This window comes from Pecten maximus, chromosome 15 (assembly GCF_902652985.1).
Source record: "Pecten maximus chromosome 15, xPecMax1.1, whole genome shotgun sequence".
NCBI classification, from domain to species: Eukaryota; Metazoa; Mollusca; class Bivalvia; order Pectinida; family Pectinidae; genus Pecten; species Pecten maximus.
Genome location: NC_047029.1, coordinates 3795313 through 3823285, shown reverse-complemented (window position 1 = coordinate 3823285; position 27973 = coordinate 3795313). Strand labels below are relative to the sequence as shown.

Here is a 27973-nt window from a genome sequence, read left to right as displayed (position 1 = left end):
AACAGGCGCATCACCACAACAGTCATAACAACACAACGGGCGCATCACCACAACTGTCATAACAACACAACAGGCGCATTACCACAACAGTCATAACAACACAACAGTCATAACAACACAACAGGCGTATCACAACAACAGTCATAACAACACAACAGGCGCATCACCACACCAATAATAAAGGCTCATTGAAATTGATCCTAAAACAGCTGGGGCAATGCAATATGTAAAACAAGACATCACTTACACACTGAAACAAAAGACAAGTAACAATATAAAACAATACACACACCCAAACACAACAACGCAAACGTATGGACTTCTGTGTTGACTGTTGGATCGCCACCAATTTTGTTACACCGTGAACGAACTTCCAGACCCCGAGCGTACGTGTTTATCGCCTTTAAATGGTGGATTGGAGGGCTGTACACGGCCAATTACCTCTACCGAACATCAACAAGCGATAAGGATTTCATTCCGTTAATTATATTTCAATTTCTACGGCCAAAACTTATCTGTGGTGATTATGATGTATTACGGTCACTGAACCGCTATGTACACAGATCTAGACAATGCGCAGTGATTAAGTGTGTGGAAAGGCTATGCATACCGTGTACGTGCATCGCCCGCTCACACATAACCAGCATCATGTGGACTGATCTCGTCTTCACTCTTGTTTTCCCTGTTCTCTTCATCCAGGTACGTACCTCAGCACACAATCTTACACTGTGGAACTAATATGTCCTTCTCAATGGACATCAATGGAGGGTATTTATAAGTGTGGTCCTAGACAACGTAATTAGTGGGTAATGTGATTTTATATAAATATATGAGGTTGATGATGTTATATGTTGTAAGTTTTTTTTCAAGTATTTACAATTTTTAATACATTTAATACTTGAACTCTTTGTACAGTAACACAATTGCTGAATTCTACCAAGCTATCATGCGAAAAGCAATCAAATATTTCCCTTTAAAGCATAATTACGCTTTTAACTACTTCTAAGACAATCGCATGACATCATATATTTATGACGTCGTGATCACACGCGCGTCATATGATGTTGATCACAGATGCGTTTTACCACGATAGAACGAGCCATATCTTTATTCCGAGGAAAAGATAAAACCCGAAATGAAGTTTAATGGTGATAATGCGAAGTTTGTAAATTGTTTAGGTCGGTTTAATCATAAATTAGCTGTTGTCATGCGCCGAAAAAGAAAGAATAAATGAATACCGTCACGAGAAACGTTTTCCATTTATTGAAATATAATTGAAATGGCGTAATAAAGCAATATTAACACCTATCAATTCTAAAGTTAGTATCGTTAAATCAAATTACAATCTTCAACGTCATGATGATCCAACCAATTATAATTTAAGAAATCGGTACATGATTGTATACACTGGCAAATTGTCTTCATGTCAAATCTGGTCAATTTCTGGCCAATTCAATTATTTAATGTCAATATTTTTCAGATCAAATTTACCTGAAGACATGTTGCTTGTGTATAGTATGTGTCTAATTCAGCTTTTTATCGCGAATCATAACCTATTATTCGCATTGGTTCATATCACAATATTCGGGTTAATAAATACCCATATTCAATTCTACCAAATAAAAGACCTCTATACTATGAGAAAGGTAGGCTTTATAATGTTATAACAGTTATGTTACGTCGTGAATAAGTTATTACATGCGTTTTACAGAAGACAAGTCATCTTGTGTTCTTCATTATGGCAGTTTTAATTTCATATATTATTTTACAAACAATCAGAACTTGTTTCTTTATCGAAGGCAGACGAAACTTCCTCAATCGATTGCATTGACAAGTACAATTATTCTAATACTCGTCAAGATAGAAATGTTGCTCGATTGGTTACGTAACAGGGCCCCTCTCCGCCTTCATGGACGTCATACAACTGTGCACAGTTTACGTTGTTTACATCCTTGTTCCCACATTATCCATATATACACAGTTTATGACGTCACGCCATTGTGATATGTTCAAAATAAACAAACCTCTCTGAAGAACTCCCAAGATGGAGAGAAAGCGCTAAGAGAACGTTGTTAAGTTTTTTTGTTTTGAAATTATTATTCCGTCCGTAAGGATCAAATAACTCTTTTATTGTATACACAGTTTATATATATATATGTTTTTTTTCCACGCGGTTATTGGCCTGTCCGAATGTATCGACGATATTGGCCGAATAGTACTTTAATACCAACTGTGGCTTGGCTCAATCACACGCTTGGACGTAAATCAGTTTAACTTTACAACTGTTGGATATTCTTACGTATTCTTCTCTTTGAGGATTGTTATTATTATTATTTAAATAAATGTGATACCTCCAACTGATTTACCCTTTACCTTGTTATAATGAGTGGCTCGTAGTGTGATTGGCGTAACCTATTAAACTAGATCTACATTTATGTATACTTCATTCCATTAAAACGCCAGCTGTTTTAGCGCCAGAACAATGCATATCGGCACGTGAGTAATAAGGATGTGGCTAAGTGGACCAGTAAGGACATACAATTAGTCCATCGGCTCACAAAGGATTCCGGAAACAGTCTTACTTGTGATATAGACACCCCGTCGGTATTAATACACAGACATGTATAAGAAAGCCTACGCAGGTCGCAAAGGAAATACGTTTCCCTACTTTTCTAAAATCTTATCAACAATTGGATGGAACGGGCTATTGTGAGTCTGACATATACATCTACTGACATTAAATGCGTAGTTATCGCTAGTTTACACCTATCACATGGAGTGTGAACCAGAAATGTCAATGCTATCTCTAAAATGGAATTAATGTACTCCATATTGCGCACCACAATGATGACTCCTAAAGTCATGCTGTATTATGTTCCTGTTAGCTATAACTTCTACAACTTTAATTTAGAGTACAGTGTTGTTTCTGTCAGCTTGGTAATGTCGACAGGTGCCATCCGGCCCAATTTTGGTTGATCTAGAGGGCAACTGTTGATGCTAAAATTGCAGGTCAGCTGTCTAATTGTCAGTTGTGAAATAATTGTAAAATTGGTATAACATTTAAAACAGAGTAAGACAGAGGAAAGAAATATCCCTGCTCAATACCACTGCCTGTTGATCTTAGATGGCAACTAAAAGAAAAATGAATTTTGTTCGACTTCCAGTATTGTTAGGTCTGTTGGTGTCTCCATGGCATTCGCCCTCATATAATCGGGCTGTTGGTGTCTCCATGCCATTCGCCCTCATATAACCGGACTGTTGGTGTCTCCATTACATTCGTCCTTATATAACCGGGCGGTTGGTGTCTCCATGACATTCGTCCTTATATAACCGGGCGGTTGGTGTCTCCATGACATTCGTCCTTATATAATCGGGCTGTTGGTGTCTCCATGGCATTCGTCAACATATGTCCATGTTTTTGGTGTCTCCATGGCATTCGCCCTCATATAATCGCGCTGTTGATGTCTCCATGGCATTCGTCCTCATATAACCGGGCTGCTGGTGTCTCCGTGGTATTCGCCCTCATATAACCGGGCTTTTGGTGTTTCCATGACATTCGTCAAGATATAACCGGGCTGCTTGTGTCTCCGTGGCATTCGTCCTCATATGACCGGGCGGTTGATGTCTCCTTGGCATTCGTCCTCATATAACCGGGCGGTTGATGTCTCCATGGCATTCGTCCTCATATAACCGGGCTGTTGATGTCTCCATGGCATTCGTCCTCATATAAACGGGCTGTTGGTGTCTCCGCGGCATTCGTCCTCATATAACCGGGCGGTTGGTGTCTCCATGGCATTCGTCCTCATATAACCGGACTGTTGGTGTCTCCACGGCATTCGTCCTCATATAACCGGGCTGTTGGTGTCTCCATGGCATTCGTCCTCATATAACCGGGCTGTTGGTGTCTCCATGGCAGTCGTCCTTATATAACCGGGCTGTTGGTGTCTCCATGCCATTCGTCCTTATATAACCGGGCTGTTGGTGTCTCCATGACATTCGTCCTTATATAACCGGGCGGTTGGTGTCTCCATGACATTCGTCCTTATATAATCGGGCTGTTGGTGTCTCCATGGCATTCGTCAACATATGTCCATGTTTTTGGTGTCTCCATGGCATTCGCCCTCATATAATCGCGCTGTTGATGTCTCCGTGGCATTCGTCCTCATATAACCGGGCTGCTGGTGTCTCCATGGTATTCGCCCTCATATAACCGGGCTTTTGGTGTTTCCATGACATTCGTCATCATATAACCGGGCTGCTTGTGTCTCCGTGGCATTCGTCCTCATATGACCGGTCGGTTGATGTCTCCTTGGCATTCGTCCTCATATAACCGGGCGGTTGATGTCTCCATGGCATTCGTCCTCATATAACCGGGCTGTTGATGTCTCCATGGCATTCGTCCTCATATAAACGGGCTGTTGGTGTCTCCGCAGCATTCGTCCTCATATAACCGGGCGGTTGGTGTCTCCATGGCATTCGTCCTCATATAACCGGACTGTTGGTGTCTCCACGGCATTCGTCCTCATATAACCGGGCTGTTGGTGTCTCCATGGCATTCGTCCTCATATAACCGGGCTGTTGGTGTCTCCATGGCAGTTGTCCTTATATAACCGGGCTGTTGGTGTCTCCATGGCAGTCGTCCTTATATAACCGGGCTGTTGGTGTCTCCATGGCAGTCGTCCTTATATGACTGGGCTGTTGGTGTCTCCATGGCATTCGTCCTCATATAAACGGGCTGTTGGTGTCTCCACGGCATTCGTCCTCATATAACCGGGCGGTTGGTGTCTCCATGGCATTCGTCCTCATATAAACGGGCTTTTGGTGTCTCCACGGCATTCGTCCTCATATAACCGGGCTGTTGATGTCTCCATGGCATTCGTCCTCATATAACCGGACTGTTGGTGGCTCCACGGCATTCGTCCTCATATAACCGGGCTGTTGGTGTCTCCATGGCAGTCGTCCTTATATAAACAGGCTGTTGGTGTCTCCATGGCAGCCGTCCTTATATGACCGGGCTGTTGGTGTCTCCATGGCATTCGTCCTCATATAAACGGGCTGTTGGTGCCTCCACGGCATTCGTCCTCATATAACCGGGCGGTTGGTGTCTCCATGGCATTCGTCCTCATATAACTGGGCTGTTGATGTCTCCATGGCATTCGTCCTCATATAACCTGGCTGTCGGTGTCTCCATGACATTCGTCCTCATATAACCGGGCTGTTGATGTCTCCATGGCATTCGTCCCTATATAACCGGGCTGTTGGTGTCTCCATGACATTCGTCCTCATATAACCGGGCTGTTGGTGTCTCCATGACATTCGTCCTCATATAACCGGGCTGTTGGTGTCTCCATGGCATTCGTCCCTATATAACCGAGCTGTTGGTGTCTCCATGGCATTCGTCCTCATATAACCGGACTGTTGGTGTTTCCATGGCATTCGTCCTCATATAACCGGACTGTTGGTGGCTCCACGGCATTCGTCCTCATATAACCGGGCTGTTGGTGTCTCCATGGCAGTCGTCTTCATATGACCGGGCTGTTGGTGTCTCCATGGCAGTCGTCCTCATATAACCGGGCTGTTGGTGTCTCCATGGCAGTCGTCTTCATATGACCGGGCTGTTGGTGTCTCCATGGCATTCGTCCTTATATAACCTGGCTGTTGGTGTCTCCATGGCATTCGTCCTTATATAACCTGGCTGTTGGTGTCTCCACGGCATTCGTCCTCATATAACCGGGCTGTTGATGTCTCCACGGTATTCGTCCTCATACATGTATAACCTGGCTGTTGATGTCTCCATGGCAGTCGTCCTCATATAACCGGCTGTTGGTCTCCATGGCATTCGTCCTTATATAACCTGGCTGTCGGTGTCTCAATGGCAGTCGTCCTCATATAACCGGGCTGTTGATGTCTCCACGGTATTCGCCCTCATATGACCGGACTGTTGGTGTCTCCATGGCATTTCTCTTCATAAGACCATGAATATTGCGAGGAGCTTATGCATTAAACAAACTCATAATAATGTATATTAATAATAAATGCAATGACAAGCAATTGAAGAGATAGTTCCGGGTATCATCCAATATCATATAGAGAAAAAATATTAACATAATGCTTATATAATGAGCGATCAATTCAGAATTCGGACGTTCACAATGTAGAGTGGACGATATTCCGCAATATGCTTTAACTTTAAATGGCAAGATGGAATGAGGAAGTGAAATGGGGGGATGATGGCTGTAGTTATACGACTTCACTGACAGGAATAACTCCTTAATAGCTCCTTAACGTATTTTTTGCATTAAATAAATGTACAATAAATTAGAGCACTCATTCGCCCATGGTCTACATAGAAGACACGCTACTTCATTGCTAAGTATGTTCGTACTTTCAAGTGTTTTGAACGATTTCTGGCAGAGTTGGCTATCTAACCCTACACTCCTTCCATATAACATGATGAGAGTATGCGGTCCAAATTATTATACATCGTAAAGGAACGCGCCTGAAATAAGTATACATCGTAAACGAACGCGTCCAAATTAAAAGCACCAAGAGAAATGAAGAGTAGAATGAATAATCTGTCCTAAATATATCACTGACAGCAGTGCGTGTCAATGTGGTACCAGCAGTGTAGATGGTGTACGGCACGGAGCTTAAAATTCTCCCCTGACGTCATAACGATTCTTGGTATTCACTTATCCATTATGTGACGTCAATCAGCTGAATTTTGTTACGTCACAGCGAAACACGTGAGCCGAATAAGTAGAACACGTTTTCCCTCTTTTTTTTACTCGTTTCATTCGTACCATCTGTTTGTTTATTTCAGCGGTGATTTGTTCTGTGTATATGTCTAGTTTGTTATGGCGGAATTTTGATGAGCTCACAATCCGTAACCAGACTAATCGGAACGAACATAAATAGGATTGACGCGTGTTTCCCTTGGTCAAGATTTGAGCGGGTAGATGATCTGATCCCGTGTGGAGTTATGATATGATAACATGGTTTAGTGTACGATGTTTGAAGTTTGCCAGCATCTGACACTAGAAACTTGGCAATAGGCCTATTATAACTGCAAAGCGCAAACAATTCGGCCTGCTTAAGTTCGCCCATTTCATCAGCAACGTTTTGATGTTGAACAATATCCGTAATGATAAAAACTAGGTAAATTTCCTTCCGATATGCAGAATAGCTCGCAGCTTACAGCCGGGAACAAATACAGACCAAACACTACTACATGTAGTTGACATGTAGTGCCAACGCTATCGTAAGGGCTCTAGGGGCCACTCATGAGGCCAACATTGAGAGTTCTCGTTAAAGGAGCCGCCCATGAGGTCAACCCTGAGAATACTCCTTAAAGGAGCCGCCCATGAGGTCAACCCTGAGAATACTCCTTAAAGGAGCCGCCCATGAGGTCAACCCTGATAATATTCCTTAAAGGAGCCGCCCATGAGGTCAACCCTGAGAATATTCCTTAAAGGAGCCGCCCGTGAGGTCAACCCTGAGAATACTCCTTAAAGGAGCCGCCCATGAGGTCAACCCTGAGAATATTCCTTAAAGGAGCCGCCCATGAGGTCAACCCTGATAATATTCCTTAAAGGAGCCGCCCATGAGGTCAACCCTGAGAATATTCCTTAAAGGAGCCGCCCATGAGGTCAACCCTGATAATATTCCTTAAAGGAGCCGCCCATGAGGTCAACCCTGAGAATATTCCTTAAAGGAGCCGCCCGTGAGGTCAACCCTGAGAATACTCCTTAAAGGAGCCGCCCATGAGGTCAACCCTGAGAATATTCCTTAAAGGAGCCGCCCATGAGGTCAACCCTGAGAATACTCCTTAAAGGAGCCGCCCATGAGGTCAACCCTGAGAATATTCCTTAAAGGAGCCGCCCGTGAGGTCAACCCTGAGAATATTCCTTAAAGGAGCCGCCCGTGAGGTCAACCCTGAGAATATTCCTTAAAGGAGCCGCCCGTGAGGTCAACCCTGAGAATATTCCTTAAAGGAGCCGCCCGTGAGGTCAACCCTGAGAATACTCCTTAAAGGAGCCGCCCGTGAGGTCAACCCTGAGAATATTCCTTAAAGGAGCCGCCCGTGAGGTCAACCCTGAGAATATTCCTTAAAGGAGCCGCCCGTGAGGTCAACCCTGAGAATATTCCTTAAAGGAGCCGCCCATGAGGTCAACCCTGAGAATATTCCTTAAAGGAGCCGCCCGTGAGGTCAACATTTTAAAGACAGCTCTATCCCGCCATGGGCTACTCGTGAGGCCAACGCTTGACAGCGAGTTCTCGAAAGGGGTAGTTCGTGAGACTAACAATTTATATATAGAGAGTTCTTGTTAGGGGCCGCTCGTGAGGCAAACTTTCTCCGAAGGGGCCGCTCGTGAGGCCAACAATTTATATAGAGAGTTCTTGTTAGGGACCGCTCGTGAGGCAAACGTTCTCGGAAGGGGCCACTCGTGAGGTCAACAATTTATATATAGAGTTCTTGTTAGGGGCCGCTCGTGAGGCAAACGTTCTCGGAAGGGGCCTCTCGTGAGGTCAACAATTTATATATAGAGAGTTCTTGTTAGGGGCCGCTTGTGAGGCAAACGTTATCGGAAGGGGTCTCTCGTGAGGTCAACAATTTATTTAGAGAGTTCTTGTTAGGGGCCGCTCGTGAGGCAAACTTTCTCCGAAGGGGCCGCTCGTGAGGCCAACAATTTATATATAGAGAGTTCTTGTTCTGGGCCGCTCGTGAGACAAACGTTATCGGAAGGGGCCGCTCGTGAGGCAAACGTTATCGGAAGGGGCCGCTCGTGAGGCAAACGTTATCGGAAGGGGTCTCTCGTGAGGTCAACAATTTATATAGAGAGTTCTTGTTAGGGGCCGCTCGTGAGGCAAACTTTCTCCGAAGGGGCCGCTCGTGAGGCCAACAATTTATATATAGAGAGTTCTTGTTCTGGGCCGCTCGTGAGGCAAACGTTATCGGAAGGGGCCGCTCGTGAGGCAAACGTTATCGGAAGGGGTCGCTTGATCGATTGATGTGGGGCGCTCGTGAGGCCAGCACTTTAGTATGTTTCGTTAAACGCGATATGAGTTTTTGTTAGGGACCGCTGATCACTTAAATCACAGCACATCCTTGTATTCGTTATCTGTGTTAGGACTTGAGTGTTGCCCAGGACGACAACTAGTGTTAAAGGGACATGAATGTTGCCCAGGACGACAACTAGTGTTAAAGGGACATGATTGTTGCCCTGGACGACAATTAGTGTTAAAGGGACATGAATGTTGCCATGGACGACAACTAGTGTTAAAGGGACATGAATGTTGCCCTGGACGACAATTCGTGTTAAAGGGACATGACTGTTACCCAGGACGACTTCTAGTGTTAAAGGGACATGACTGTTACCCAGGACGACTTCTAGTGTTAAAGGGACATGACTGTTACCCTGGACGACAATTAGTGTTAAAGGACATGACTGTTACCCAGGACGACTACTAGTGTTACAGGGACATGACTGTTACCCTGGACGACAATTCGTGTTAAAGGGACATGACTGTTACCCAGGACGACTTCTAGTGTTACAGGGACATGACTGTTACCCAGGACGACAACTAGTGTTAAAGGGACATGAATGTTGCCCTGGACGACAATTAGTGTTAAAGGGACATGACTGTTACCCAGGACGACTTCTAGTGTTAAAGGGACATGACTGTTACCCAGGACGACTTCTAGTGTTAAAGGGACATGACTGTTACCCTGGACGACAATTAGTGTTAAAGGACATGACTGTTACCCAGGACGACTACTAGTGTTACAGGGACATGACTGTTACCCTGGACGACAATTCGTGTTAAAGGGACATGACTGTTACCCAGGACGACTTCTAGTGTTAAAGGGACATGACTGTTACCCAGGACGACAACTAGTGTTAAAGGGACATGACTGTTACCCAGGACGACTTCTAGTGTTAAAGGGACATGACTGTTACCCAGGACGACTTCTAGTGTTACAGGGACATGACTGTTACCCAGGACGACTACTAGTGTTACAGGGACATGACTGTTACCCAGGACGACAACTAGTGTTAAAGGGACATGACTGTTACCCAGGACGACAACTAGTGTTAAAGGGACATGACTGTTACCCAGGACGACTTCTAGTGTTACAGGGACATGACTGTTACCCAGGACGACTTCTAGTGTTACAGGGACATGACTGTTACCCAGGACGACTTCTAGTGTTACAGGGACATGACTGTTACCCAGGACGACTTCTAGTGTTAAAGGGACATGACTGTTACCCAGGACGACTTCTAGTGTTACAGGGACATGACTGTTACCCAGGACGACTTCTAGTGTTAAAGGGACATGACTGTTACCCTGGACGACTACTAGTGTTAAAGGGACATGACTGTTACCCAGGACGACTTCTAGTGTTACAGGGACATGACTGTTACCCAGGACGACTTCTAGTGTTAAAGGGACATGACTGTTGCCCTGGACGATAACCAGTGTTAAAGGGACATGACTGTTACCCAGGACGACAACTAGTGTTAAAGGGACATGACTGTTACCCAGGACGACTACTAGTGTTAAAGGGACATGACTGTTACCCAGGACGATAACCAGTGTTAAAGGGACATGACTGTTACCCAGGACGACAACCAGTGTTAAAGGGACATGACTGTTACCCAGGACGACTACTAGTGTTAAAGGGACATGACTGTTGCCCTTGACGACAACTAGTGTTAAAGGGACATGACTGTTACCCAGGACGACAACTAGTGTTAAAGGGACATGAATGTTGCCCAGGACGACTTCTAGTGTTACAGGGACATGACTGTTACCCAGGACGACAACTAGTGTTAAAGGGACATGACTGTTACCCAGGACGACAACTAGTGTTAAAGGGACATGACTGTTACCCAGGACGACAACTAGTGTTATATTTCATCTCTCCGTGAGATATGTTATCTGTCATCCGTTTAAGGACATGAATTGCACAGGACATCAATCTGATATTTTATTTAACATCTGTTTTTGGCCGCAATTGTTACACAGGTCATTATTGTCAACTGTTGAAGAGCGTAACTGTTGTCCGGGGTAACAGTATTATTTTTAATATGTATTTTCTGTTTAGGACGTGGCTGTTGCCCAGGACAACAGCTGTTACCGCCTGGATGGCAACGCAATGAACATGGTTGTCTTCGACAACAACGAGGACATATCTGTCAGGTTAGTCTTCACGTGAGCACGGAGTCCTGACCATTTTTGTATCAGATTTGAATTACTTGGATCGATCATAAATAGAATTTTAATTGTGTACAAAGGTTAAATGATCACTCGATAATATATGCATCATTGCGTGGTATCAACTAAATGTTACTCTATATAATCGCCCGCTAAATAATAAATAGAAGCGAGGCTCATATCAGCTTCATGTACAGGTACCATACTTAAGTCTACTGGCCAAATCTGAAAGCATTCCCGTGTTTAGCTTAGAAGGTCAACCGATATTAAGCTTCGGTTATCGTCCTTCGTCATTCCGTCCGTCGTCGACATTTCCCAACTTCTTCCCAATAACCAAGAGGTACAGGGTCATGGCCAGTGCAGGGGTGAAGGACTACCGGTTTGATTTAACGTATCACGCTGACCTACTATCAAAGTCACAGGAATGAAATGTTTTAAAATGTTTATATGACACGTTTAAATAACTTAGAGGTCCAGGATGATCATGCTATCGGCCCAGTAGTCTGCTGGGATGAATGACTTTGACCTATGTTGAGCGTCATATGGGTCTCCTCATTGACCAAAATGTCCAGGATCATGATATTGAGCCCTTGGCACGACTGGCTATTATTTACGCTACCAAATTGAATTGTTCAAATCAACGAGACAAAAAAAATGTTCACATCTTTAAACGCCATTTCCTTATGAACGGAGAGGCCAAGTGTTCTGATAGGGCCCAAAGCATGGCGAGATACTTCAATTTGACTTGACCTACTTTCAAGATCACAGAGGTCAAATATGTCCAAATTAACCAAGAGGTTACGCTAAGGTCCTGATATTGCTCCTGCAGCATCCTGGGTTTAAACTTAGCTTAATCTCGTGTTGGAATTAAGAGGTAAATCTGTACAATTGCCACTTATTTTCGACATTAATGACCTAGATAAACTTTAAAGTTGCATCCGTAGCAGCTGAGCGATACAACCCCACCGGGCCTCTTGCTTGTATACAAATGTATGCATTCTTGTTCATGTGGTTTGTTCTTCCGATTCGGTAGGGACGTATACGGGTCTATTGTTTTCAAAGGTAGTCAATTTTCTTCCTTCGTGCATTTTGTAGGTTCCGGTACAGGCTGAAGTTTAACACGCTCAAGGCGGATGAGTTGCTCTACTATGTGGAGGGAAACTACACGGAACACAAACCACACGACTACGAGAGCTTATTCATTCAAAATGGTACTCTCCATTTCTTCGCCTTTAACCCCGCCCCTTACGGAGCAGGGCAGTCATTCGGCAGTCACGTACAGACAGATTTCCCCGTCAACACTGGAACCTGGGTTCAGGTCTGTACTTTAATGTTCTGTAGAAGGGTGACGATATATTAATGTTTGATAAGCCAAAAGTTTGAAGTTTACAATGTCGGAACGCCCCGCTGGTCTGTGTAATGAGAAAAGAATACACCTTCTTAATGAGAGGCGACTGATGTGGAACCCCATGTAGATTTGGGTATTTGCTTTTGTGGCCGCTGTAAGGAGACAGGAAAGCGATCAATATACAAATGGCGCCACATTGCAACATTTATTATCTATTCTTTCTATCTCAGTTTCCAAACTACATTATTCTTTCCGTTCGCCTCTCTTGGCAATGTCTGGCCTTTGGCTTTAGAGTTCAGCGTTACCCTAACCCTAATATCATATATATTCTAATGCTCCCTTTACGTTTCGTATAATGTTACTGGAAAAAAACACTGCGTGTCCTGGTATGATATTTCTGTGTGATTACGCTATAAGAACGTCGGCCAGTGGGCCATCTTACGTTGATGCTGCCGTCACATGGACTTACAAAAGACGTTAAGTGCAAACAAACAAGCAAACTCGTGCCAAAACTTTAACAGGTGTGAGTTTAAATTAGCGTTAGTTTCTGTTGATGATTCTAAATCACCGTCTCACGTGACCATCAGTGTCAAAAACACACATGACATAAGGGCATTTGATAATCTTAACTAGTAATGACGTCATGACTTCATACACATGTTATGTGTAATTTTCCTTTTCATGTGCAGGTTGATTTTTTCCGGAACTACAATCGTCAAATAGAAGTACACGGAGAGGAAGTGAACCAGACCGTGACGGGAATGAACGTGGACGGAACCGACTTTGTAGTGACGGGGACGAGAACGAGGATGGATCTAAACAAGTACCTTTGGCTCGGAGGCCACCCCGATATAAAAAGACTGGTAAGACCACTTCCTGACATTCGGAACATCTCTGGCCTTTACGGGATTTAAATTGGCAATCTTTTGCAGTTCTTCCATCCGCTTAGTGATAAGGTTTGTTTTTCGGGAAACGTTATAAAGTCGTACTGCGTTAAATATTTTATGTGAATCTACCAAAGCCTTATTTAACTTACGTAGACCGAAAAACGGATTTTAATTAAGGTAGCACCAGCGTACACGGTTTTGTCTTCAGCGAAGTAGAGTGGCATTCTGATATATCAAATAGTTATAAAGAAAGGAGTTAATTTATTGTGAATTTAAAGCAATCAGCTACACAGAGCTTATCCACTATATATGCATGGCAACTTTATACAAAAGGAAAGTGGTGGAACTGTCTGACTTCATTTGTTCAAGTTTCTTATACATATTTCATGGAATGGTCCATTTCGTTGGTGAAACCCAAAATGTATATATTATAATGCGAGTTATCTCCCTTTTGTATTACAAATGCATAAATTTAATCAGGAAAGATTATCTCTCCTTGGTAAATAAAATATCTCTTTGGTAATAACAACTCCAATGAGAGTTTTCTTTGGTATTAACGATTTACATGTATATTCTAATCAGAGTTACATATGTATCTCCCTTATGTTATAAACAAATGTTATTTTTTAAAGAGAGTTAACTCTCTTTGGTAATTTAGAAATGTGTTCTAATGAGAGCTATCTAACAAATACAGAAATATGTCAATGATAGATATCTCTCTTTGGTAATAATAACTCCGATGAGAGCTTTCACTCTTTCGTGTTACCGAAATGTATTCTAATGTGTGTCATCTCTCTTTGGTAATGCAAAAAAATATTCTAATTAGAGTTATCTCTCTTTGGTAATACAGAAATGTATGACGAGGGTACTCTCTCTTTGGTAATACAGAAATGTGTTATGAGAGTTACCTCTGTTTGGTAATATAGACATGTTTTATGAGGGTAATCTCCCTTTGGTAATGTAAAAATGTATTCTAATGAGAGCTAATCTCTCTTTAGTATTGCATTAAGTTATTCCAGTGAGAGTTATCTCTCTTTGGTAATACAGAGAGGACATTACTAACACTTTTACCGTTCATTCTTATTTGTGTTCCAGAGCTCCACTTTGACAACGTTTGACGGGGAAATCAAAGACTTTTACGATATGGAAAGGAACACAAAATTTGACCGTCCTAAGCAAAGTTCGATTTTTGACCGTAATGCTATCTGTATTGATATATAACAAACTTATACATGGTATATTTCGCTCCCTAAGATCACCCATTTCATATTGCATTGTACAGCGTTTCTGAAGCTGTAGTTTTTGCTCTGATTATTATGATGTTAGTTTTGCAAAAAAGAACCAAAAAACATAGTGCGACCTTGAAACCACATTAAAAATCAATTTCAGGGATTGTAGCATTCATTTATGGTCAAAAAAGTTATCTAAGCACGTACGACCATCCCTGGATAATGACCTAACGCCTTATCGCAGCTAGATTTGTGATAGTATATTTAGGGGAATGCACGGTGTCTTGGAAAGGACAAATACAATTACGGCTTAAAAACGCAATATTATTGCGCGCGATCAAATTTCTATTGCACGGGTACGCATTACTATTGCGCAGAAACCGCGGATTACCATCTTGCTAATCTTTCTATAATATCATTCAAGAACGTATAGAATTTGAAAGATAAAAACATTAATGACTATCTCTTTCTTTACATTAATTGTTTATCTCTTCCTGCTGTAACCAACTGTTTGTCTGCTCACAGGCATTTGTAGATGTATATTAATGATTAAAAATAAAATATAAACAAAGATTAAGAATAAAAAATAAACAAAGATTAAGAATAAAAAGAAAACATCTCTGTAAAGGTCTTTATAAAGTATTAATTATGACATTTACTAATATATTTTTTTTTATTATTCTGTATAAAACTAGAAATGCTTGTCATCCTTTCTATCAGAATTTACTGCAGCCATTTAATAGGTTGCCAGAGACGTCCGTTTATCATTTGTTTTAAATCTACAAATGTGCGTCATGTCCACGGACTAATCACTTTATTAACCATTATCCTCCAGTAAAACTGTATTATTAATGGCAATATTTTTGTTTGTTTGTTTGTTTTTTTTTCAATTGTGAGGCCATGCGCTCCAGCAATATGTTTTATTTTCGTTCAATAATATTTCGCTCGAACGTAATAATTTAGTGTTTATCGTGTCCTTTGCCAGCCATCGTTGGAATGGGACAATCGATTAACCACGTGATCGATAGGATAGATACACGTGTACGTTATATTCAGTATACAATGTATACAATATGTACCGTATATTAATGCTATAGGTTTTGGTATAATCCATCTGTAAAAAAAATGATAAAAAAAATAAATAAAAACTAATTAATTTGATTGATCACGTCACTGTCTATGCAAAGTAAGTCGTTCTGTTTAACCCTGAACTTTTCTTACTTTTGACATTACCAGTACATGTACGGTTACACCCCCGCATTTAATACCCTCAGCTGTACAAGACTTAGTTTTGTTTACTGATATCACATAGTGTAGTAACACATACCTTTCCTAACAGATCAAAGGGAAGACACCTGTGGTTTGTGTGAGAGAGATACAGTTAAAATAGATATCTGATTATATAGCTGATATATTACATTTATGTAGTTATTGCCGATACCAGCTGCATGACAATGTATGTACTTCTGTGTTTGATGGATATAACTGTGTAGGTCTTACGTAAGTATATACATGTATCATATGTTAATCATCTCATTTGTCAGCTTCAGCAGCACGCTAACAATCCGCCTTGAAATACCGCGTAACCAGGCAACAATTTTGTAATAATGATCCTCGCCTTTGCCTACCGTGGTTTGTTTAAACAAATACATGTACCATAGAGTATATATAAGTATTAAGGTAATACTTTAATATAAGTAACATTTGTTATAAGGGCCCATCTAGATAACAATTTGTTATAAGTGTCGTCCCCATAGAGTATCTAGGTTACAGTTTGTTATAAGGGACGTCCCTATAGAGTATCTAGGTTACAGTTTGTTATAAGTGGCGTCCCCATAGAGTATCTAGGTTACAGTTTGTTATATGTGGCGTCCCCATAGAGTATCTAGATTACAGTTTGTTATAAGGGGCGTCCCCATAGAGTATCTAGGTAACAGTTTGTTATAAGGGGCGTCCCCATAGCGTATCTAGGTTACAGTTTGTTATAAGGGGCGTCCCCATAGCGTATCTATGTTACAGTTGGTTATAAGGGGCGTCCCCATAGCGTATCTAGGTTACAGTTTGTTGTAAGGGGCGTCCCCATATAGTATCTAGGTTACAGTTTGTTATAAGGGGCGTCCCCATAGAGTATCTATGTTACAGTTGGTTATAAGGGGCGTCCCCATAGAGTATCTAGGTTACAGCTGGTTATAAGGGGCGTCCCCATAGAGTATCTAGGTTACAGTGTGTTATAAGGGGCGTCCCCATAGCGTATCTAGGTTACAGTTTGTTATAAGTGGCGTCCCCATATAGTATCTAGGTTACAGTTTGTTGTAAGGGGCGTCCCCATAGAGTATCTAGGTTATACAGTTTGTTATAAGGGGCGTCCCCATAGAGTATCTATGTTACAGTTGGTTATAAGGGGCGTCCCCATAGAGTATCTAGGTTACAGCTAGTTATAAGGGGCGTCCCCATAGAGTATCTAGGTTACAGTGTGTTATAAGGGGCGTCCCCATAGCGTATCTAGGTTACAGTTTGTTATAAAGGGCGTCCCCATAGAGTATCTAGGTTACAGTTTGTTATAAGGGGCGTCACCATAGAGTATCTAGCTATAGGTTACAGTTTGTTATAAGGGGCGTCCCCATAGAGTATCTAGGTTACAGTTTGTTATAAGGGTCGTCCCCATAGCGTATCTAGGTTACAGTTTGTTATAAGGGGCGTCCCCATAGAGTATCTAGGTTACAGTTTGTTATAAGGGTCGTCCCCATAGAGTATCTAGGTTACAGTTTGTTATAAGGGTCGTCCCCATAGCGTATCTAGGTTACAGTTTGTTATAAGGGGCGTCCCCATAGAGTATCTAGGTTACAGTTTGTTATAAGGGGCGTCACCATAGAGTATCTAGCTATAGGTTACAGTTTGTTATAAGGGGCGTCCCCATAGAGTATCTAGGTTACAGTTTGTTATAAGGGGCGTCCCCATAGAGTATCTAGGTTACAGTTTGTTATAGGGGGCGTCCCCATAGAGTATCTAGGTTACAGTTTGTTATAAGGGGCGTCCCCATAGAGTATCTAGGTAACAGTTTGTTAAAAGGGTCGTCCCCATAGAGTATCTAGGTTACTGTTTGTTATAAGGGGCGTCCCCATAGCGTATCTAGGTTACAGTTTGTTATAAGGTGCGTCCCCATAGAGTATCTAGGTTACAGTTTGTTATAATGGGCGTCCCCATAGAGCATCTAGGTTACAGTTGGTTATAAGGGTCGTCCCCATAGAGTATCTAGGTTACAGTTGGTTATAAGGGGCGTCACCATAGAGTATCTAGGTTATACAGTTTGTTATAAGGGGCGTCCCCATAGAGTATCTATGTTACAGTTGGTTATAAGGGGCGTCCCCATAGAGTATCTAGGTTACAGCTGGTTATAAGGGGCGTCCCCATAGAGTATCTAGGTTACAGTTGGTTATAAGGGGCGTCACCATAGAGTATCTAGGTTACAGCTGGTTATAAGGGGCGTCCCCATAGAGTATCTAGGTTACAGTGTGTTATAAGGGGCGTCCCCATAGAGTATCTAGGTTACAGTTTGTTATAAGGGTCGTCCCCATAGAGTATCTAGGTTACAGTTTGTTATAAGGGGCGTCCCCATAGAGTATCTAGCTATAGGTTACAGTTTGTTATAAGGGGCGTCCCCATAGAGTATCTAGGTTACAGTTTGTTATAAGGGGCGTCCCCATAGAGTATCTAGGTTACAGTTTGTTATAAGGGGCGTCCCCATAGAGTATCTAGGTTACAGTTTGTTATAAGGGGCGTCCCCATAGCGTATCTAGGTAACAGTTTGTTAAAAGGGTCGTCCCCATAGAGTATCTAGGTTACTGTTTGTTATAAGGGGCGTCCCCATAGCGTATCTAGGTTACAGTTTGTTATAAGGTGCGTCCCCATAGAGTATCTAGGTTACAGTTTATTATAAGCGGCGTCCCCATAGAGTATCTAGGTTACAGTTTGTTATAATGGGCGTCCCTATAGAGCATCTAGGTTACAGTTGGTTATAAGGGTCGTCCCCATAGAGTATCTAGGTTACAGTTGGTTATAAGGGGCGTCCCCATAGAGTATCTAGGTTACAGTGTGTTATAAGAGGCGTCCCCATAGCGTATCTAGGTTACAGTTTGTTATAAGGGGCGTCCCCATAGAGTATCTAGCTATAGGTTACAGTTTGTTACAAGGGACGTCCCCATAGAGTATCTAGGTAACAGTTTGTTATAAGGGGCGTCCCCATAGAGTATCTAGTTTACAGTTTGTTATAATGGGCATCCCCATAGAGTATCTAGGTTACAGTTGGTTATAAGGGGCGTCCCCATAGAGTATCTAGGTTACAGTTTGTTATAAGGGGCGTCCCCATAGAGTATCTATATAACAGTTGGTTATAAGGGGTGTCCCCATAGCGTATCTAGGTAACAGTTTGTTATAAGAGGCGTCCCCATAGAGTATCTATGTTACAGTTTGTTATAAGGGGCGTCCCCATATAGTATCTATGTTACAGTTGGTTATAAGGGGCGTCCCCATAGAGTATCTAGGTTACAGTTTGTTATAAGGGGCGTCCCCATAGAGTATCTATATAACAGTTGGTTATAAGGGGTGTCCCCATAGCGTATCTAGGTAACAGTTTGTTATAAGAGGCGTCCCCATAGAGTATCTAGTTTACAGTTTGTTATAAGGGGCGTCCCCATATAGTATCTATGTTACAGTTTGTTATAAGGGGCGTCCCCATAGAGTATCTAGATTACAGTTGGTTATAAGAGGCGTCCCCATATAGTATCTAGTTTACAGTTTGTTATAATGGGCATCCCCATAGAGTATCTAGTTTACAGTTTGGTATATGGGACGTCCCCATAGAGTATCTAGGTTACAGTTGGTTATAAGGGGCGTCCCCATAGAGTATCTACATGTAGGTTACAGTTGGTTATAAGGGTCGTCCCAACAGCGTATCTAGGTTACAGTTGGTTATAAGGGGCGTCCCCATAGCGTATCTAGGTTACAGTTGGTTATAAGGGGCGTCCCCATAGTGTATCTAGGTTACAGTTGGTTATAAGGGGCGTCCCCATAGAGTATCTATGTTACAGTTTGTTATAAGGGGCGTCCCCATAGAGTATCTAGGTTACAGTTTGTTATAAGGGGCGTCACCATAGAGTATCTAGGTTACAGCTGGTTATAAGGGGCGTCCCCATAGCGTATCTAGGTTACAGTTGGTTATAAGGGGCGTCCCCTTAGAGTATCTAGGTTACAGTTTGTTATAAGGGACGTCACCATAGAGTATCTAGCTATAGGTTACAGTTTGTTACAAGGGACGTCCCCATAGCGTATCTAGGTAACAGTTTGTTATAAGGGGCGTCCCCATAGAGTATCTAGCTATAGGTTACAGTTTGTTACAAGTGACGTCCCCATAGAGTATCTAGGTAACAGTTTGTTATAAGGGGCGTCCCCATAGAGTATCTAGGTTACAGTTTGTTATAAGTGGCGTCCCCATAGCGTATTTAGGTTACAGTTGGTTATAAGGGGCGTCCCCATAGAGTATCTAGGTTACAGTTTGTTATAAGGGGCGTCCCCATAGAGTATCTATATAACAGTTGGTTATAAGGGGTGTCCCCATAGCGTATCTAGGTAACAGTTTGTTATAAGAGGCGTCCCCATAGAGTATCTATGTTACAGTTTGTTATAAGGGGCGTCCCCATATAGTATCTATGTTACAGTTGGTTATAAGGGGCGTCCCCATAGAGTATCTAGGTTACAGTTTGTTATAAGGGGCGTCCCCATAGAGTATCTATATAACAGTTGGTTATAAGGGGTGTCCCAATAGCGTATCTAGGTAACAGTTTGTTATAAGAGGCCTCCCCATAGAGTATCTAGTTTACAGTTTGTTATAAGGGGCGTCCCCATATAGTATCTATGTTACAGTTTGTTATAAGGGGCGTCCCCATAGAGTATCTAGATTACAGTTGGTTATAAGAGGCGTCCCCATAGAGTATCTAGTTTACAGTTTGTTATAAGGGGCGTCCCCATATAGTATCTATGTTACAGTTTGTTATAAGGGGCGTCCCCATATAGTATCTATGTTACAGTTTGTTATAAGGGGCGTCCCTATAGAGTATCTAGGTTACAGTTTGTTATAAGGGGCGTCCCCATATAGAATCTAGGTTACAGTTTGTTATAAGGGGCGTCCCCATAGAGTATCTAGGTTACAGTTTGTTATAAGAGGCGTCCCCATAGCGTATCTAGGTTACAGTTTGTTATAAGGGTCGTCCTCACAGCGTATCTAGGTTACAGTTGGTTATAAGGGACGTCCCCATAGAGTATCTAGTTTACAGTTTGTTATAAGGGGCGTCCCCATAGAGTATCTAGTTTACAGTTTGTTATAAGAGGCGTCCCCATATAGTATCTAGTTTACAGTTTGTTATAAGGGTCGTCCCCACAGCGTATCTAGGTTACAGTTTGTTATAAGAGGCGTCCCCATAGCGTATCTAGGTTACAGTTTGTTATAAGGGGCGTCCCCATAGAGTATCTAGGTTACAGTTTGTTATAAGAGGCGTCCCCATATAGTATCTAGTTTACAGTTTGTTATAAGGGTCGTCCCCACAGCGTATCTAGGTTACAGTTGGTTATAAGGGACGTCCCCATAGAGTATCTAGGTTACAGTTGGTTATAAGGGGCGTCCCCATAGAGTATCTAGGTTACAGTTGGTTATAAGGGTCGTCCCCACAGCGTATCTAGGTTACAGTTGGTTATAAGGGGCGTCCCCATAGTGTATCTAGGTTACAGTTGGTTATAAGGGGCGTTCCCATAGAGTATCTAGTTTACAGTTTGTTATAAGGGGCGTCCCCATAGTGTATCTAGCTATAGATACAGTTTGATGTAAGGACCCTCCTCGGAATAGTCTATAGTTAACTGTTAGACCCAACCCCATACCTGTAACAAATCCCTGAGTTTCCTTGATATCCATAGACTCTAGGAAACAGTGGTGAATTTTATACTGGTCTTCTACGGCGTCTCAATATATTTTATGATGTCCTCAACAGAGTTTGATAACCTGTTGAATATTTTTGTATATGTTTTTTACTTGTCTCTTGAAAACAATATATTATAAATAAGATATCATATATAACACGCTTTACACATGTATACCATAATACGGTGAAAGTTACTTTGAAATAAATGTTATTAACAAATATTTGTTATGCTATTGTAGTATTGCATTTCTTTATTATTTTTCTATCGTGTACGCTACAGAAGACTCGCGTAGAGACACGTTAGTCCAAGCTTGTCAGATTTGATGGCTTGACCACGTAATTTCAAGCTTGTCAGATTTAATGGCTTGACCACGTAATTTCAAGCTTTTCAGATTTGATAGCTTGACCACGTAAGTCCAAGCTTGTCAGGTTTGATGGCTTGACCACGTAAGTCCAAGCTTGTCAGGTTTGATATCTTGACCACGTAAGTTCAAGCTTGTCAGATTTGATGGCTTGACCACGTAAGTCCAAGCTTGTCAGGTTTGATGGCTTGACCACGTAAGTCCAAGCTTGTCAGATTTGATGGCTTGACCACGAGTCAGAATCGCTTTCTTAAAATACTGCTAATATTCGACAATGCGGACCTTGGTCGTCGTATCCAACACTTACCGCCGAAAATCGATATTTCTCTGATATATCTTTAATATTAACTTTATTATTAGATTATCTGATCAGCATCTTGATTTGTGGCCAATGTTTAAACATCACCGCCATCCGAAGACCTTGCAAGAGTCTAGGCCTACCGAAAGCAAAATTCTCAAGAGAGTTGAGCAACAACATTTTTTTTTTAAATCGCCTAAACTGATTGATTGAGAAAATGGATGGAATTATTTGAGTAATGATGTTCAATGACCCTTAGAATTTGTAGAATGTTACGGGAAAGTCATTGTTCTTTCCGTCGATATGATTCATACGCATCGCTTAAGGCTTTGCACTGACTGCCGACCCATACAATGGTTGCTAAAATTTGATATTAACCGCGACAAAGGCCAAACATAGATCCCGATAAGATAGAACACATATATACCGATAAGACATTTAAAGTGAAGGTGAACTGTGAAGAATCCAGACGGCTTTGGGAGTAAGGCAAACTGAGACAGATGATACCATACGAATCCAGGAAGATATCCACTTTCAGTCCGATGATAACGTCATACATGCAGTGGATGATTTTCTGAACAGCCAAGAAAAGGACTTCTATAAAAGTGGCATTAGGGCCCTTAAACACCGCTGGCATAAGTTTATAGATACTGAATGGGATTATATTGAAAACTTATACAATATGTCCGGCAAAATTCAAATCCTTCAATATGAGGCTCACAACATATCACTCAGCCCTCGTACATGAAATTATTGTACATTTACATTGGGGGATGGAGGTTTTTCTTTAAATCGTATGGATATGAAAATATAGTTCTTTTGCCAACTACGAAAAATAGAAAACGTTTTCAATCCCAATTTAAGATTAAAATATAACAAAGTCTTGAAAAATTCCGACATTTTCCTGATCTTTAGATGTGTTGAAGAAGTGAGACAACTTCATAACATTCGAGATAGGCATACATACCACATTACTAGCCACAATTTAACCTTGACTTGGGCAATACAAAATGAGAACTCTGGAACGACTTCACAGGAGACAGCACATTGGATATACCCACCAGTACTGAACATGTGTGTAGAGACTTGAAAGGCATGGGAGGGGTTCATTTGGAATAAACGTACATATTTTAGGGGTAATCTTATTTTCGCGTTGAAAGAATTCCGCTAATTTATAATTGCGCTTATTACACTTCCTTTGTTTTATACGGAAGGTATTTTGTCTGTGCTAGTTCGTCTGGGACCACGCCTGGTGGTGGCAATGGGAATTCATGTATGGAGTATCTGGAGCAGAAAGTCATTGCATCTGTTCGAATGGGGTGCCACCCCAAACTATTGCAAAGGATATATGTTGATGGTATTTTGGAAGTAGCCAAGGAAGGTGAAGTATACAACATTACTTCTCTCTTGACCACCTGACTCCAAAATAAAGTATACCAGCAGAAGAGTCACCTAGGCAGATTCCGTTCCTAGACACCCTCGTCGGATGGGTATATATATATGTAGGTCACACCATCCATGCATGACGCCAGCAGTTGGATATTTTGAGATTAAACATATTCTATTACTATAAATAGCAAAAGGATTGGGCACAAGTTTCACAAACATTACCAACGCCCTCTCCTTTAGATATCTACAATGGCATATAAATACATCATAAGATGGCATTAATAGTAATCTATATAATATTATAAATACAATTGAGAGAGAGAGAGAGAGAGAGAGAGAGAGAGAGAGGGGGGGGGGGAGGGAGGGAGGGAGGGAGAAAACTAGGAATCCTCACATGATATTTCAGATGACATTCACATTCATTCTTACTACACACACTTATATATTTATTTATAATTTAAGAATATAAAATATATGGAGTCTTTCAGTACAGACAGTGCAATGGGATTTTTTCATTGTTCTAAGCGTTCTAGCTATTGGATATACGTCATCTTCTCCACAGGTACAGTAACACCGTAACCGAGCAGGAAGACAATCCACGTCACGCTTCATATCAAGTAGGCTGTTATCCAAAATTAATGGTTGGTTAGCAAATTTTAAAATGAAATGGAAATTATTAACAAAAACAGAAAATCCAATTAGCAGTATAGTTAGCATACATGTATAAGGGGTACATGAGGTAGTTTCATGGGTTATTTTGGAAAACATCACATCACACAAACATATGCGACCACAGGGGCTTGCCACGATTTTATAAATGATAGTCCATATATGTATGTATTATATATGGACTATCATTCATAAAATTATGCCAAGCCCCTGTGTATGCGACGACACAAAATCGTCATTCAAGCGTTAGGGCACCATAGGGACAAAACATTAAAAGAAAATAAATGGTTTGGTTTATTTAATTCCTGGCAACAGTTGAATCACAGAAATATATCGGTGAATCTGGACGGGGATTGGGAACACATCGTTAGGAACACCAAATGACGTACTAGTAAGAATGGATAACTTTAAAGTAACGCCAGAAAGCCATCAGAAAACAATGCAGTACGTTTTAGCTTAATCACGTCTGAGAAAATTATTAATACACTAGAACATGTCCATCAAGATAAATTAGAACACTATCGAACTCAAAATGCCCAGTCTACATCATACCTTGCATGGAGCGAAGTACGTTCTCCAATATCATAGGATTACAATTATATCCATGGCAGTATGTATTTACACGACCGTCGTGTAAGTATTCCAACATACCATATACACGTCATCATGTCTATTTAGAATGACCTTCTCTACCAATAATTACGAAGGGAGGTCAAATTTTAAGTGGTAAAAAAAAATAAAAAGTCGTTGTTACGTGAAAATTAACGACTTTATTTTCTCATTATTCATTTTTTTCTCTCGTTATAACGACTTTTTTTCTCTTTAAAACTACTTTTTTCTCGTAATAACGACTTTTTATCATTTTTTCGCCACTTCAAATTTGACCTCTCTCAGCTTTCGTAATTTTTTTAAAACTTTCGAGTTTTTTTTTTTATCATAATTAAATAAAGATATGAATTAGTGTTATCACTAAATGGGAATAAAAGTAAAACAACACCTCGTAACATATCAGCCTGTTGGAAATATTTCAAGAGTAAAATAGGATCAAAATTTATGTATAACTGTATCAATGATCACTCCAGCATCGTGAGGACTATATAAATCTGACAGAGTAACTCCCCTTACCGGGTAGTCCAAGCATATAGTCACCAGCTCTCATTTCAAATACTTGGTTAATTTTGTTTAACGTCCTATTAACAGCCAGGGTCATTTAAGGACGTGCCAGGTTTTGGAGGTGGAGGAAAGCCAGAGTGCCCGGAGAAAAACCACCGGCCTACGGTCAGTACCTGGCAACTGCCCCACGTAGGTTTCGAACTCGCAACCCAGAGGTGGAGGGCTAGTGTTAAAGTGTCGGGACACCTTAACCACTCGGCAACCGCGGCCCCTAAAATACACAAGTCCAAAATCCTGGCTAGAAAAATACATATGGACCGAATTACCACCAGACATTGTCTCCCGTCCAATCACAGACTCATTTAAATCAGCCATTTACCATCTATATTAGTACAGCCAAATATTTTCTATGAAAAAAAAAACTTTTTCCATTTTCATTCCTCTCTGGCATTTCTTCAAATTGTTGAAGTTGGTCAGTACCATATAGATGTAGATGATGTATTTTGGTGACACGTGCTTTCCCTTTTAAAGTAATTTTAATTAGATGTTAATCTCTTAATATTTGTGTACTTTTTGTAACATGGAACGCGTTACAATAGTAGTGCGCCCGGGCATGTCTAGTCTTATATTAAAACAGAACAGCCAGAAATACCTTTATCAATACATGTATATATGTGTTTATATTTTTTAATTTGATTGTATTATTGTTATTATATAATTCTAGACGTGTCCCTGTGAGTATTGTTATGGCAGTAATATCAATTAAGAGGTGCAAAGTTTACTTCACTCGGAGATTTAAAAATCTGCTTTGAAATTAAATAATTTCTTTTACATATTTAATGATAAAACTGCAGTGATGTGGATTAATGAATCATAATTATTCTGACGTTTACCGATTTTGTTCCTTGAATCAGAGACGTATATACCAGATATACAAGTCTCTGCTTGATAAAGTCGATACTTGAAAACGCCAAAATAATCATACCAGCTAGACAGAGACTTGTATGTGATATACAATTAAGTCTCTGAGCTAGATAATGTGATGGATTGAATTAGGTTCGAGCATATATGTTATTGAAAAACATTTTTAAAACAATAACATTCGAGGTTTTTTTATCACAATTAAATAAAGATATGAATAAACAACTTTGTAAAATAATGAAATGATTTTAAAAATTGAATGAATTGATCCGGAATTATAACCCGTTAACGGTATCAGATTAGTGTAAACTTGTGAACATGAGCGGTTTTATGGGTTGATCTGGCACCTGTCAGACATAAACAAATATATAAATATATCCGTTTACAACATCCGTTCAGTTTGTTGTATGCTGATTTTACCATTACTTTACGTTAACAATCATTTATTTTTCGGTGCGATCCTTCCCTGTTTTTTATCGATCTCATGACGTCATTTCCGGTAAATATAGCGATGGACGTGGAATACACCAACGGGACCTGCACGGTAAGTGATCACTATTTGTGCTAGGGGCGGGTACCTTAGGATATATGTGGATACTATACTTTTTTAAACATCTTATATTTGGTGATATTTCCCAGTCACGGGTTTACAATGCGCCCGTTTTGATGTAGATTGGGTCAGTTGTATTCGGGACACTTTGGCGTGTCACGCTGTCATGTCGTTTGTAATTGCAGAACTGTATATGTCCATTTGTTACATGCGTGATTGTCACGATTAGGGCAGACACACCTACGTACATATGTGCTGGCGCGAGATGCCATTTCCTATTTACTAAACGAGTTGCCTTTTTACACATATTATTTCTTTTGGGGTTCCAATGGATAACACTAAAATCTTTAGTAAGTCTGGACTTGTACATGTATATATATATGAAAAGGCTTCGACAAGAAAGCGGTTTAACATGCATGTACACAAAACATGGGGCGCACAAAACATTAAGGTGTCAGCCAACCAGTGCTTACACCTTACAAGCGCGATAAAAGTCTTCTGTTTGTTCCCACTGACATGCACCCTCTGGGTATTCGTCATGTGTGTGCTGTCACCATGCCATATTGCATTGATTGTCCTAATCAGGCAGTTTTACCTTAAATTGTATAATTTAAGATTTGTCAGTTTGTGTTTTGACGTGCATGGTGATTGATTATATATAATTATGTCCAGATTATTGATTAAATATTAATAAATTGGTAAAATATCGCTGGTCACTTATGAATTATAAAAGATGGAATGATTGAAATTATGACAAGAAAGAATTCAGATAGGTATTAAATGTGATTCCCAATATAAAACTTAAACGATTATCATGAACTATATTCTGAAACAAAAGTTGATTTGAAAAAAACATCAAAAAATAATATTTATTAACAAATTCCTAGGCGTGCAAAATGTCCCTCGATACCCAAGTGCACGCTGCACTGCAACTTCAGTGGTGCATTTCCGTATTATGCAATCATTCGATCGAAGTGAAATTTTGCATGGTGTTAGATAAAGGTGTCATAAGTATG

General features: G+C 40.9%; 2 protein-coding genes across 18 annotated transcripts in view; both read left to right on the top strand.

The window, feature by feature from the left end:
* Positions 1–266: 266 nt before the first annotated feature.
* On the top strand, positions 267–21893 carry LOC117343507. Of its 5 annotated transcripts, XM_033905879.1 has the most exons (9): positions 267–699; positions 11114–11208; positions 12319–12541; positions 13261–13434; positions 14554–16453; positions 17282–17820; positions 18321–19556; positions 20846–21214; positions 21543–21888. In XM_033905879.1, exons 1-5 carry the CDS (start codon positions 649–651, stop codon positions 14677–14679), a joined length of 669 nt encoding a protein of 222 aa, XP_033761770.1. In that variant the 5' UTR covers positions 267–648; the 3' UTR covers positions 14680–16453; positions 17282–17820; positions 18321–19556; positions 20846–21214; positions 21543–21888. The 5 variants fall into 5 exon arrangements, 1 of the variants encoding a protein (XP_033761770.1); XR_004536036.1 differs by lacking the exons at positions 267–699; positions 11114–11208; positions 12319–12541; positions 13261–13434; positions 14554–16453 and adding an exon at positions 16466–16494 and having other exon boundaries at positions 18321–19931; positions 21543–21893; XR_004536035.1 differs by lacking the exons at positions 267–699; positions 11114–11208; positions 12319–12541; positions 13261–13434; positions 14554–16453 and adding an exon at positions 16516–16658 and having other exon boundaries at positions 18321–19931; positions 21543–21893.
* A 4981-nt stretch (positions 21894–26874) lies between these two features.
* The window catches only part of LOC117343504 (polypeptide N-acetylgalactosaminyltransferase 13-like), a 43981-nt gene continuing 42882 nt past the window's right edge, over positions 26875–27973 (top strand). For 12 of the 13 annotated variants that reach the window (XR_004536024.1, XR_004536022.1, XR_004536023.1 and 9 more), the window contains exon 1: positions 26875–26951. The gene's annotated coding sequence lies outside the window, so the exon portion shown is untranslated. The remainder of the gene's footprint in view (positions 26952–27973) is intronic. The other variant, XM_033905878.1, reaches the window with a different exon arrangement.